The 12,765-nt window shown below is 42.2% G+C and overlaps 1 protein-coding gene across 1 annotated transcript; it reads right to left on the bottom strand.

Annotated features, from left to right (window-relative positions):
* Positions 1 to 948: 948 nt before the first annotated feature.
* On the bottom strand, positions 949 to 11,358 carry Wnt16 (Wnt family member 16). The gene is made up of 4 exons (NM_001109223.1): positions 10,983 to 11,358; positions 10,565 to 10,812; positions 8,438 to 8,724; positions 949 to 1,699 (listed from the first exon to the last, which is right to left on the bottom strand). The coding sequence occupies exons 1-4, from the start codon at positions 11,075 to 11,077 to the stop codon at positions 1,235 to 1,237; spliced, it is 1,095 nt and encodes a 364-aa protein (NP_001102693.1). The 5' UTR covers positions 11,078 to 11,358; the 3' UTR covers positions 949 to 1,234.
* Between the last annotated feature and the right edge of the window lie 1,407 nt (positions 11,359 to 12,765).

Here is a 12,765-nt window from a genome sequence, read left to right as displayed (position 1 = left end):
TACTTTAATCTATAGCACAGAAAACTGTCAGTTTTCAAGACAGCCATGTCTCTGCAGAGAAACCCTGTCTCAATTTTTTTTTTTCCTTTTAAAGAAAACTGTCATTTTGGCAAGAACTACACATCCAGGTAACTGCCTCAATTATCTTCCCCCCAATGTTTTAAAAAGGAATTAGTAGTATGAAAAAAATGAAAAGCTGTTCTCATTTCTTGATGTAGTCTTATTATTCTAGTACTTTCAGGCTTTAACGATGAATGTCTTTACGTCGTAATATGTTACATAAGTTAAATACTGTATTTACAAAATATAAAACATTTGAAGTAAAACACTATACAAAATACTGTCTTTACATAATTAAGGGTGCTTTATCTTTTTCCTTCCATTTTCTTCAACTCCTTTTAAGGATTCTCCCAGTATATCATAACTGAGTGTTTAAGAGTAGAAACTGGTCTATAATAAAGGAAAAAAATAAATCCAAAGATTACAAGTCTTTACACGTCTTCCACTCCCCAGACAAAATCATCTTGGTTAAAAACACTTAAAAATACAATTCATGTTTTACTTTTAACATTTTGATTATAAGTATTACTTAACATCTTTAAAGGGATTTTAAAAGGAATTTTGTATCTCTGAATGGGGATCCTTTTCAATGGCCCTTCTTTTGAAGTGTTTGAAAGAATAAAGTAAGCCACCTGCCCCTTGGTTAATTTTCAGCATCTTTTGTCTATGCACAAACAATATAATTAATTCTATTAAAATATTAAGGAAAAATGCAACTCGTGTGTACTGCTCCTATAAGAGATGTCTTTAAAAATTATCGATGTGCACCCACCATGACTGATTTCTGTAACTGCGTCCCCAGTCTAAGATCTTATCCTAAACCTGGACCAGTTCTCTGGGATAAGGGCTTTCTTTTCTTTTTTCTTCTCTTCTTTTCTTTTCCTTTCTCCATATTGCTTTGGAAACAGATTGCTGTTCCCTATATGCCAACGTATATTCCCCAAACTATCCAAAGGCGACTGCCAACCTTTTCAACTTTAGAATCCCAAGCAATCCTGCCGTGCAGCTTGGGATTTGAAGTCTGCCAGAAAGAAGAAATCTCAGCCTGGCCCAGGGGTCTGGGAACACTCTTACAGGCAGCGACTTCCCCGCCGTGCACAGTAGGGGGCGCCCTTCAGATGACAACACAGCTGGTTGTTACTGAGGCAATCTCATGCTAGGCTGGATGGAGAGGTTACTTACAAGTGTGGACATCGGTCATGCTTTCACACCTCCTGCAGCGGACGTAACAGCACCAGATAAACTTACACTCACACCTCTCCACGTGCCTGACTACGTGGGTGTTGTAGCCTCGGCCACAGCAGAGGAGGTTACAGCCATCCGCGCCTCCTGACGTACGGTTGCACTCTCTGCCCTGGGTCCCAGGAATACCCAGTTTCTTGTTCTCCACGCAGTAGTTGGGAGACTTATGGACGTATAGCAAGTCATCCTTGAGAATGGGTGTCTGCCTCTGGTCTTTTTCTCTCCTGCGCATCTTCCTCTTGGTTTTGTCTGAGATCTGGATGCTGTTTTCATATTTATCCTTTAAAAAATACCCAATCTTTTCAAAAGAAGACATAGTTTTCCAGCAGGTTTTCACAGCACAGGAGCCGGAAACACCATGGCAGCGGCAGTCCACAGACATTAACTTGGCGACAGCCTAAAACCAACATCGAGTGTGTTCAAAAGTCATCATCGGTGCAGTGTTTCATTTAACAGCAGAAACGGTTAAACTAGCCACTCAAAGTTTTTTCTGCTTTCCTCCATAAAAATGATGGTTTGAACATAAACCATCTTTAAGGTTGTTTAGAGTTCAAATATTTTGTCATTTATTTCTGTCTAAATGTTTTGACTCTACACAGAAAACCTTCCCACACTACATTTAAAACAGTGGGGGGGGGGGGACGGGGGTGGGGGGGGGGATCTAGCCTGAAGGTCTGAGTTGGATTCCTGGGAAACCACATAGTAGAAGGAGAGAACCAGTTCCTGCAAGGTGTCTTCCCGACTCCCATATGTTATGTGCACCATGGCATGCGCATTAACCACCTATACTAAATCAATGAACAGCTACATAAAACCTGTAAAACACATTAGCATCAGGTCACCTAGTTTTACTAACTCATCGAAGACGGTGTGAAGTCTCACTCACTCCGCGGTGCCCGCCTGCATGTTTCTGATACCATTTAAAGTCTTGCTATTCAGAGTGTGGACCAACAACTCCAGCATCCCTTGTAAGGAATGTAGACAACCCTGGCCCAGAGCCAGATGTGCAGAATGAAAAGCTACACGTTAAACCAGAGCCTCGGGATCACCCAAAGCACTAACAGGGAAGTCTCCTTCAGCTTCCACACTGCACACACAGAAACATCAAGAGAACTTTCCAAGAAGACAGTTTCTAAAACCCTTGAAATCTGATTGGCTAGGGTGAGCACAGACATGACATAGTTGGCACCCTGTTGTGACACTTGCTGAATCTATTGAGTCTCCCTGGGTTTGGTCACTATAAAGTCAATTACATGACTAGGTAAGGAGGGAGTGAGACCATGCTAAGTGCTGGCCATAGACCACACAAGCAACCTTGCCTCCAGCTAAAGGAGGAGAAACGAGAGTGACAAACCCTTCCACTTTTCTGGAAAATTAGTTGAAAACATGGCTCCTGTCCTTTTTGGATAAACAGCATTATTTTAACATGAAGAATAAGAGAATTGCAATTCTCGGGAGGGCGAGGCAGAAAGGCTGTGAACTTGAAGCTAGCCTGGGACTCACTATGTTCCCCAGGCTAACCTTGGTTGCAGAGTCGGACCTTGTCTGAAGAAAGGAAAGGAAGTCCATGCTAATATCGTTTTAAATTTATTTCTAAGTGTGGAGTTCAGTTTATACAGCCTAGGGCACTAAATGAAGTCACAAACATTTGTAATAACCCATTGTTTGAGGCATGTTAAGGTCTAACTACTCCTCTCTGTGATGAAGTCAGCATAAGAGTTAAGACGAATTTTTCAATAAGCCTCAACTAACAATCAAAAGGGTTCTTAAGTTTTAGGGCTCTAACCTCTTCTGTATCAACATTGTTTCCTTCGGTCCCCAGACGATGGCAGAGCAGATTAATAAATCGTCAGGACTAGTTGTAGGGTTCACATTCTGTCAACATGCTGGGCAAAATGAAAAATGAATCCGCCCAATTCAATGACTTAAAAATTAAGCATATAACTTCACAAAAGCAGTTTAAATTCTACTTACAGCTCTTATCAAAACTACAAAATGACCAAGGCTCTATTACTATTGAGATGTCTGCAGAAGGGCATTTTTCTAACATTCTAACAGTCTAACCACGAAGAATATTTCAAACAAGTAACGTTGAACTGCAGACTTAAATGAGAACATATGATATTGATTTGTACAATGTTTAATACTTCTTGGTAGCACTTAAAACAATCAATAGAATAGAATTCAAACCCTGTCCTGTCTAGACCGTCTGGTATAATCATTTTTGTTACTAAAGCTTCAAAACTAATAACTGCATCTATTTCTTAATATGCAAAAGCAAAACCACCCTACGGTGATAAAAGAACAACTCACTTCATAAACTATGGCACTTGGATAATCTGATACACAGCATTTGATATGCACAAAATACTTGCTCCTTTAAGAGATCTGTATGCAGATAAAGGTTTAAAAATAATGCAATCAGCAACCTTTGTTCATATTTTAAGTGGTAATGTATATGGAAAAAAAGAGAGAGAGAGCTCAGTCAGTGTAGGTAATAAAATAAATTGTCCGAGAAGCCCAGACCTGAGAGTAAAGCGTATGTTTAAACCAGATCAGCGTTCCTGATAGTCATCACTTGGTGATTTAAAGCTACCTTCCCTTCAGCTCAGGACTGAGAGCCCAACTTCCTTTTTTTCACTGGTTTAGATGTGGGTGGTGTTGGTTTGCAAAGCACCAAAGACAGGGTGGATGGCACACCTAAGGACTTTTAAAGCCTTCACTCACACGGAGCAGTTTTAAAACTTCCTCAGTGGCTAACCTGACTGAGAAGAGGTGACACAAAGTATCTCCATGAAGCAAGGTAGCTGCTGGGGGGGAGGGGGTGTCAATGCCTCCCAAAGACCAGGAACTGAGGGCTTTCCTCCAGCTCAGTCATAACTCTGTCCCAGACAGTGTGAGTCAGCCGAACTGCTTCATAGTTTGGGAGAATAAAAAAAGAGACTTGCAAATTCGATTTTGTCACCTACTAAGCTTATATTAGGATTTTAAGGGATTTTCTACTCTAGAAAACAACTCTTTAAATAACAGGAGTTCCCAATTTCTACTATTATGTTTTTAAACTTCTAGTTCTATGACTTTTGATCGAACTTGGACCTAACATAAGTAGAAGAGATAGTATTCTTATCACAGATGGGACACATTTTTTTTTCCTCCTCTAGAATTTACATATTGAAATGAACTTTGAGGAGAAGAATTCCACGAATTTGAAACAAATTTGAACAACAATGTCCCCATGATACTCCAGAGATAGAATTCGGAATTGGAATAGAGCAATACAGTTCCTGCTTGGAGAATTTTATGAAACAAGGAGTTGTTTTAGGCTACACACGCACACACACACACACACACACACACACACACACACACACACTCACGCACGCGCGCGCATACACACAGTTTAACTTTGCCAACATTAGTGTTTCTTGGAACAGATTTTCATAAATCACAATCACATACTTGATCTGGTTTTATAGCAAGAAATTCTTTTCACTTAATATGTAGGTAATGAACAAGTACTTAGTTGTGATTCCAATTTTATAGAAAAATAAACAGTGTGGTTAAGACACTTGTCTTACAGAAATTGGTGATATATGATATGAAGTCTTTTTAACTCAACGAGCTAATCTTAGAAAAGCAGAGGAGTGAAAGTGGAAAATATAAGTATATTTAAAGATATTGCCAAGACCCTCCAAAACGCACGCCCTGTTGTATTTTCTGCTGTGGTTCTTAATTAATGTTAAATAGCTAGTGGAACTGCAGGGGTTGCCTGATGTTTTCTGGTAACTGGAAAAGAGAATAGCAACCGAATGAATTGTGTGTGGTTATAGGAAAATTCCTTTCTCCCCTCTAGTTGAGTTGTTAAGGTTTATAACAATGTTAACGAAGGAAGGTTGTGTTAACTATTGCAAACAGATGTGCCCCGTTTGGGTGGCTATAGTGTAAACAATGGAAGAGCAATTAGGAAGGTGGCATTTAATCTGTGGGGTTCCTCACAGAAAGCTTTGGGTCGGTAAGTTTCTAATAGCGGTGAAATAGGAAAGATGTGTCGCTGGAACTCAGTGCGGAAAAACAGACAGCACCCAAGAGATGGTTTTAGGACTCACTGCTTTCCAGTGTTAGATCAAAGGCAATGCTGTGGATGAAGCTTGTTCTCCACACACTACTTTATCCTGACTTTACTAGGAATAGCCAGAAACTGGTGTGGAACATTCTAAAACCAACAACCCCATTGTGTCAGCCATCAGAGGATCTGTTGAAGAACTCTGAGCCTGAGGACCGGGTGGGTGGATGCGTGTGTAGCACTCCTACCCCTCTGACCCACTTCATCCCTTTCCATCCCCAAACACACTTGAACCTGCCGAAAAGCAAGACACTGTTGTGTCCGTCAGCTAGTTAGAAATCTTCTCGAAACAGGTCAATGAAAATTTGGGGGTCTGCCCTTCCCACTTTGTTGAGTTACTCATCATAAAACAAATTATGGGGTAGGGAAACTTAAAAGTTTATGAGGTAGACATGGTAAGAATGGAAATATTTTCAGCACACCAAAAGAAATACCCATAAATATTCCAAGTCACATTATTCCCAGAAGTTCTGCCCCTGGAAGACATCACATCATTCTCGCAGCCAATCACCGCCCAGCAACATTATTCTTGGAGTCATAACTTTAGGAATGGTGTCAGAAACCAATTGGGAATCAGAGTATTTAAGGTCAGCGGTTAGAAAATCATCTATCCTGCTCACAGCGCCACTAAGCGCCAGTACCCACATTTCTCTGACCGCTTTCCTACAGTTCGACTCTGGGATTTTGAGACTAGAAAAACCAACTCAATTGAATGCAGACTTTAAACTTGACTCGGACAAATATGCCTGACAGATCAAAATCATAACGGCCAATATTAAAAATTGAGTCAGTTTCTCGTCCGTGGTAGAAAAACCTGCTTTTTGTTTATGTAGACTTTTTTTTTTAATGCTACTAGTGGAAAGAAAAATACAAAAATATTTTGAATTATAATACCTCCGGACAAAAGACCAATAAAAACAACCATGTATTACCCTAAAAATAGCCAGGTAAACGGTTTGTCGTGCTTTAGGATTCCATCTAGAACAACGTGAAGGAAAAAAAAAAATTCGGCAAAGGAAACTGAAATTCGCCTAAAATTCCCTCTGAATGTGCTGAATTGTTATTTGCCAATACAGAAAAACAGCAAAAATCTATGTAATATGGAGGAATTGAGTTTCTCCCTAGCCAACAGTGCATTGTATTAAAATTGATGCAGAACAAAATTAAAACATAAACAGCAGTTTAAGACCGGTTTTAACGATGATAAATTCAAACACTGCAAACTGCTTCTCAATTGCTAACATCGGAGATGAACTGAAACTGAATGTTAATAATAAAACTAATTTTATTCAGTGCAAATGTTTAGGGTCTTTCATAAGTTCAGGCACAACTTTATTTAAGAGGTCATCATAAGATGAGCTTCTGAGGTTTGGTTTTCTTCCTTCCTTCCTTTTTTTTTTTTTTTTTTTTTTTTCCTTTGGTGAAATGTTTAAATCACTATCAAACCATTTAAATAACACCTAAAAACAAATACTTACGTAACTGTTTTCTCAACCTTAAAAATGCAATAATTTGATGTGCCCTGGTCATTTCCTTGAGCATAATGATAGAGCTTAAAAGAAAATGCTTAATTGCGTTTAACTTCGTTCATATCAATGTGTTAGAAATAATAAATGTCCCTTTACTTCAAGCCAGTCAGCACCTTACTCTTATTCACAAAAGCCTTAAGGGAAGCAGTGCTGACCAAGAGCAGTTGGAGAAAAGGCAGGCAGCTAACAGCAGCACGGAGCAACTGCTAGCAACAGGAAGCAGATTTCTGAAGCCCCAGTGAAAACTGTGGGACACTTTCATAACCTAGTCACCGAGTTTTCTTGTGTTCTGTTTTGCCTTTTGGAATTGCATAGTCAAATGAAATGGAGGCCTCGGGAGTTGTAATATTTTACCTAGTCTTCTAGCTTCCAGCATTTTCAGTTGAATAAAGAAAACTGACTGGAACTTCCAAGCACTGTGAATGTGCCCCGTTATTCTCTTGGCAACAATGTAAAAGACCAACGCAACATAGATTTTAGCTATTCCTAAGAGAGGCTGTGGCTTGTCTGAATTTACTTCAGGAGGACGTGTCAGGTTCTAGTAACTGCATTGGGACCTCGGCAGGTAATTGGAAATTCAAAATAATATGCTGATATGTATGTCTTGAAAAATTCATTATGACACGGAAAATATATTTTCATAAAAGTGTTACGGTCTTTTGGGAAAGTTGTAGCGAATTGCCAAACTACAGCAGTGTTGTAGAATCCGAACTTTATTGTATGACTAGTCAGTAATGTAAATATATAAAAGTTAAGAAAGCTACTCACATATTTCTTATTAAGAAAACAAATTTTAAAACCAGAATTTATAAAGGAGTTCACTAGGTGCTAGGTTCTTAAATTCAACTCCTCTCAACATATTTCTAATATCGCTATGTTTTTAAAGATGTCTTTCTTTCCTTTTAATATAGCCATAACTTTATATTTATATTTTTTATGAGTTTTAATTGAACCCATTTTATGCAACTAACAATTTTCCATTAAAAAAAAACTTTTGCTTTATGAAAAAAATAGTGGCTGTAGATTCCCTAAGAACACTTATTGGAGAAAAATAATAAAAACCGTACAACATATGAACAGTAGATTTAAAATGATAATCAAAATTCAAATGTGGGGAGAACAGGTGACTCCGCCTAACACATGATAGATAGTATAAACCCCATTCTGGGAATGACAAAAAGCAGGCGATTGAGAACCAATAAAAGAACAGGAACTTGTGTATCTTTTAGTTAGTAATGTTTCTATTTACAAAGCACACCAACAATAAGACATCCTGCTGCAGAATCCAGCTTCCGCCAGTGGTATTTGTCTAGACTAAGCCAATGTAGCTGATCCACACTCATGAAGGGATACACACCTATTTGTTTCTCATACTGCCAGCATTTGACGTTTAAATCATTGGCATGAATTCACCTGGAAGCATTAGCCCTAGCCTTATTTACCTGAATTACACTAACGTTTTACTCAGTTTTCTAATACATACCTGCCGCCCTGCCTCGTTGTTGTGTAGATTCATGGCTAGCAGGACTTTGCTTTCTTTTTCTGTGGTGTTTCTGACGGGTAAGTCTAGAAACTTTCTGCTGAACCACATGCCGTACTGGACATCATCAGAGCATCCACCCCAGTGCCAGCCTTCACTCGCTGAGCCACTGTTCTGCAAGGTGGTGTCACAGGAACACTCGGTCATGTTGCCTGCACTGCATGACCTGGTTACAGAGTGCACCAGGCCTGCAGCCATGATGGCATAAATGAATGCTGTCTCCTTGGTGCCTAGGAAGAAAACATTGATAAATTACGGAGCCCTCACTTTCTGTTGACATTCAATCCTAAACCTAATCATCTTGTCTTAGGAGACAATCAATTTTTCAAATGTTCATAGAGAATGCTATAATATAGGAATATTTGGAAAGAAAATCTACTATTCTAGACTTTTAGAAAAGCAGCATTATTTTCCTGGATTCCACATCGGGATGACAGAAGCCTTATTGTCACCCACTCTCCTCATATATGACAATTCATGCTTTAAAAAATTGTAACCCTTACTAGTACCTACCTTAGTGTTTCATAGCTAGAAGTAGCTTATCAGTGCTCCTTGACTATAAATCTTTTGCATGGACATTTGTAAATGACAATTAAAAAAGGAAATAGATCCCTTATCTTTTTTTTTTTAAGTGCAATCACGAAATACAAATGGAGAGTTTTTTTTCTTTAAATAGATACTATGCAAACTAAAATTAGCAAAAAAAAAAAAAAAAAACAAGGCAACTGGCAGATACGTGTTCGTTTTCTTTCACATCAAAGATAAGATCTTAAAACGGGAGAATATGATTAATAACAATCGCTAGTATTGAGTTGTTAACATTTTATGCCGTACAGCTGGCTTTCTAGTCATATAACTAATGAAAGCAATGTAATTAAAAACGAGCAAAAATGCATTGTTGTGGGAAAGGATCCTATTTTGATACACTCTGTACTCCATCAGTCGAGTTGGAGTTAAAAATCTTTGAAATCAAAGTTCCATTAAGACATTCATAAAACAGACTAGGAAGGACTCAGCAGGCAACATTTTTTTTTTTTCTTTCCAGATGTTTAGATTGGAATAGAAACAGCTTCACGCCTGTTGTCCAATAAACCTTTTCGGCAACGAATGCTTCTGCACGGCAGCAACTGTTTAGGACACATCCTTTTTTTCTTACTCTTTCTTTCTCCTCCGGCTTCTTAGCCCCCACCGCACCCCCACGCGCAGGCCAGGGATCCTTCAGCCTAACTTGCCAGACAAAACTCAGAGTTGGGACGCACAGCTCTGTGGAGGAGCGTGCAGAAACTGAGTGGGGAAGGGTCAAAGTGCAGTACGAACGGAAATGAACTTTAAAAGACGGCAGCGCATCTTTCAGTGCCTCAGGCCTAAAACACTGACTTGGCTAATATCACAGGAAGCATCCTAGTACCATTATTCTTCTAAGTCCCCAGGCCTGTTGAAGAGTTTCTTTTCTTTTTTTCCCCCCACTGCACTTTCGCATATTGCGGAAAGCACGCCGGGTCAAGGAGATATGGAAGAAACAGAAAACTGGGGGACGCAGAAGAAATCGCGCTCAGGTGACAGTCCCTTTAAAAATCACCTTTCTGCACTAAACCTGGTGTTCCTAGGAGTCAATAAAAAACGTGGGGCTGTGCTTCAATTAGCCACTTGTCCGCAGCTCTGGGCGCCACAGAGCTGCTTAAATCAAAGCAGATGCGGCAGCAGCATTCCCGGCTGTAGACCTCATGTTTGTCCAGCTGGTCACCCACGGAGCGGGGCGCCATGGGGTCCTAGGGGTCGACGGGATGGGAACTCAGAGTTTTTCTGCAACTTTGGCAGGGGCCACGGAAAGGAAGGAGAACCGCAGCCCTACTAAGAGTCCCTCTGCAGATCCGGACGTCCCCCTCCCTAGGGCCACACCTGCACACTGGGGTCTGGCCTTTGTCACCCCAGTTTTCCCTGCACCAACCGTTCTATATGAAGACCTCGCCTGCACCGGATGGTGCAGGCACTATTCTCTCTATCGAAGGTACAGGCAGAAAAGCTGTCGCCTCATAAGTCCCACCATCCCCAAGGGTCCCGGTGACTCACCGCTACTCAGTTCATAGCCAAAGAGGGGAGCTGTAGCGAGCTGGGTGGAGGTGGCAGTGGCGACCATACAGTTCCACCTCTCGTGTCGGAACTGGCTTCTGCACTCCTGAATGCCCAGCCTGGCGCCCTCGCGGATGCTAGGCAGCAGGTACGGTTTCCTCTTGCACAGCTCCTTCTGGCGGCTGTTCAGCGGCAAGCCGGAGCAGCCCAGCTTCTCCGGTACCCCGAAGGAGGCGATGCCCAACCACCTGTAAGACGCGGCGCCCCTGAGATAAGCCGCTCCCTTGCCCTCCCCCACCCCAAAAGTATTAGGTCAGCGTTCCTAGGGTCTCCACCCCTTCTCCAGTTGAAAGTCCCGTGGTACCGGTCATCCCTTTGACCACCTACCCCTATATGCCTCCGCAGCGCCCATACTCACATCCAGTTGCCCTGGGTTCCGCAGGGGAGCAGCGACAGCACGGCTGCCCACAGCGCACACAAGCTGGGCAGGGCCAGGAGCGCCGCTCTGTCCATGGCCCGTGCATGGAGGCCCCCAGCCCCAGTCACTCCTCTCCTGTCTCCTCTCTCCAGAGGCCCGCAGGGCCTGGGGTCAGTTTCCTAGCACCCAGTTGTTCCTTGCCCTCTTTCCCCTGGAAGGTAACATTAAAAAGGTCAGCAAGGACAGAGACAATCGGCAGTCCCCTAGGCAAGATGCGGTGGAGAAAGTAGCCTAAGGTCCACTCGCGCAGAGGTGAGTACGTGCTGGAGATGCGGGAGCGTCCCTCGCTTTCCAAGGTGAGAAACTTCTGCTGATGTCTCTGTGTCTCCATCGCCCCAGGCTTCTCCTCGCATCTCCTCCCCCGACCGCGCCTGGCGCCTGATTGGCCCAGCGGCAATCCCGTACTTCACCATCTGGAAACTTCAGTGTCTCATTGGCTAACAGTGAGCTCTGCGGGGGGCGCTCCCGGGCTGAGCCTGGGCGACTGTCTAACTAGACCTAGGAGTGTCACGACCTTTCCTCCTGTCACAATGTCCTTAGAAGAGGTCACTGCGAGATTGAGTCAAGCAAAAGAGCAAGGATCTGATGGGTACTTCTTAGCATCCTTGAGTGAAAATCTAATCACATCTACATTTACCGTCTGAGTAAAAGAGTGAAGGCGTGTGTGTGGGGGCGGGGAGGGCACTCTGCTCTTCTTTCTTGTATTTCTCGCTGGTGAATTATCTTTATAAGGTCAAAATTGATACTACAAAAAGCTGACCTGTCCACCCTTGGCAGTGGAGAGGATAGGTGAGAAGGACTCTCTTTTCCTGTCACTTGGATATACATTTATTTTTGGCATTGCATCAAATTTCCCATATTTTAGTTGGGTTGTGTGATGGCTTTTCTCATTCGTCTTATTTCTCTAGCTTTTGAGAGCACAGCGCGGGGGGGGGGGGATGGCAGGCAGACAAATGGGTGAGAGCTGACTAGAACTTTCCAAACAGCTGAGGGTTGTCCCTACCCTCTTCTGACCCACACTGACCCACCCAGGGATACCTTACACAGTGCTACCGAGTGGAAACAACGGCGACAATGGCAAAAGCAGAAATACTGCACCCACCCCAACTGCATACCCAGATTTATGGAAGTTTGTAGAAATAAGACCCCTTTCCATAAGTGTAAAACCCAGGCAGGAAGACAAATCCAAGGCCAGAAAAATTCTGATCGTCAGTAATGGAAGTAAATGGAATTGGCAGCTTACACCTTCATAAAAATGTACTTTAGAAGCAGGAAGTGTTCTGACAACTAGTAGTCAGTTTTTTTTTTTTTTTTTTGTCTCCAAGAACCCTTTGAAGATGCTGGAATATGCTTTGTTGTGGTATCAAAGTGCCCCGCCTTCTCTCCTTAGAGGCACAGTGTTTCTATCACCCGACCCCCAGGAGGACGTCTGGAATGTTAGCAAACTCTCCAGGTGGTGTCATCTCAGCGGGTGCCCCCGCTTAGCCACGTCACTGAAAGGCTTTCACAGGGCCCGTGTTCCCTCGATTCTAATCCTCTGCATCACTTAAGGTCACTCAAAGCTCACTCAAACCCCCATCCGGTGGTCCCATTCACTCCTTTACCCAGCAAACATTGCACGCACACTACGACGTACCGGGTCCTAAAACCACACTGTAATTTTTAGAAAGTCAAGTTGATGATAGGGTATGGTTACTGATCCAGAACTATTTTGGCTAATAGC

The sequence above is a fragment of the Rattus norvegicus genome, chromosome 4, assembly GCF_036323735.1.
Source record: "Rattus norvegicus strain BN/NHsdMcwi chromosome 4, GRCr8, whole genome shotgun sequence".
Classification (NCBI taxonomy): domain Eukaryota; kingdom Metazoa; phylum Chordata; class Mammalia; order Rodentia; family Muridae; genus Rattus; species Rattus norvegicus.
Note: the sequence above shows the minus strand (reverse complement) of the source record. Positions and strands in the feature narration are given on the sequence as shown.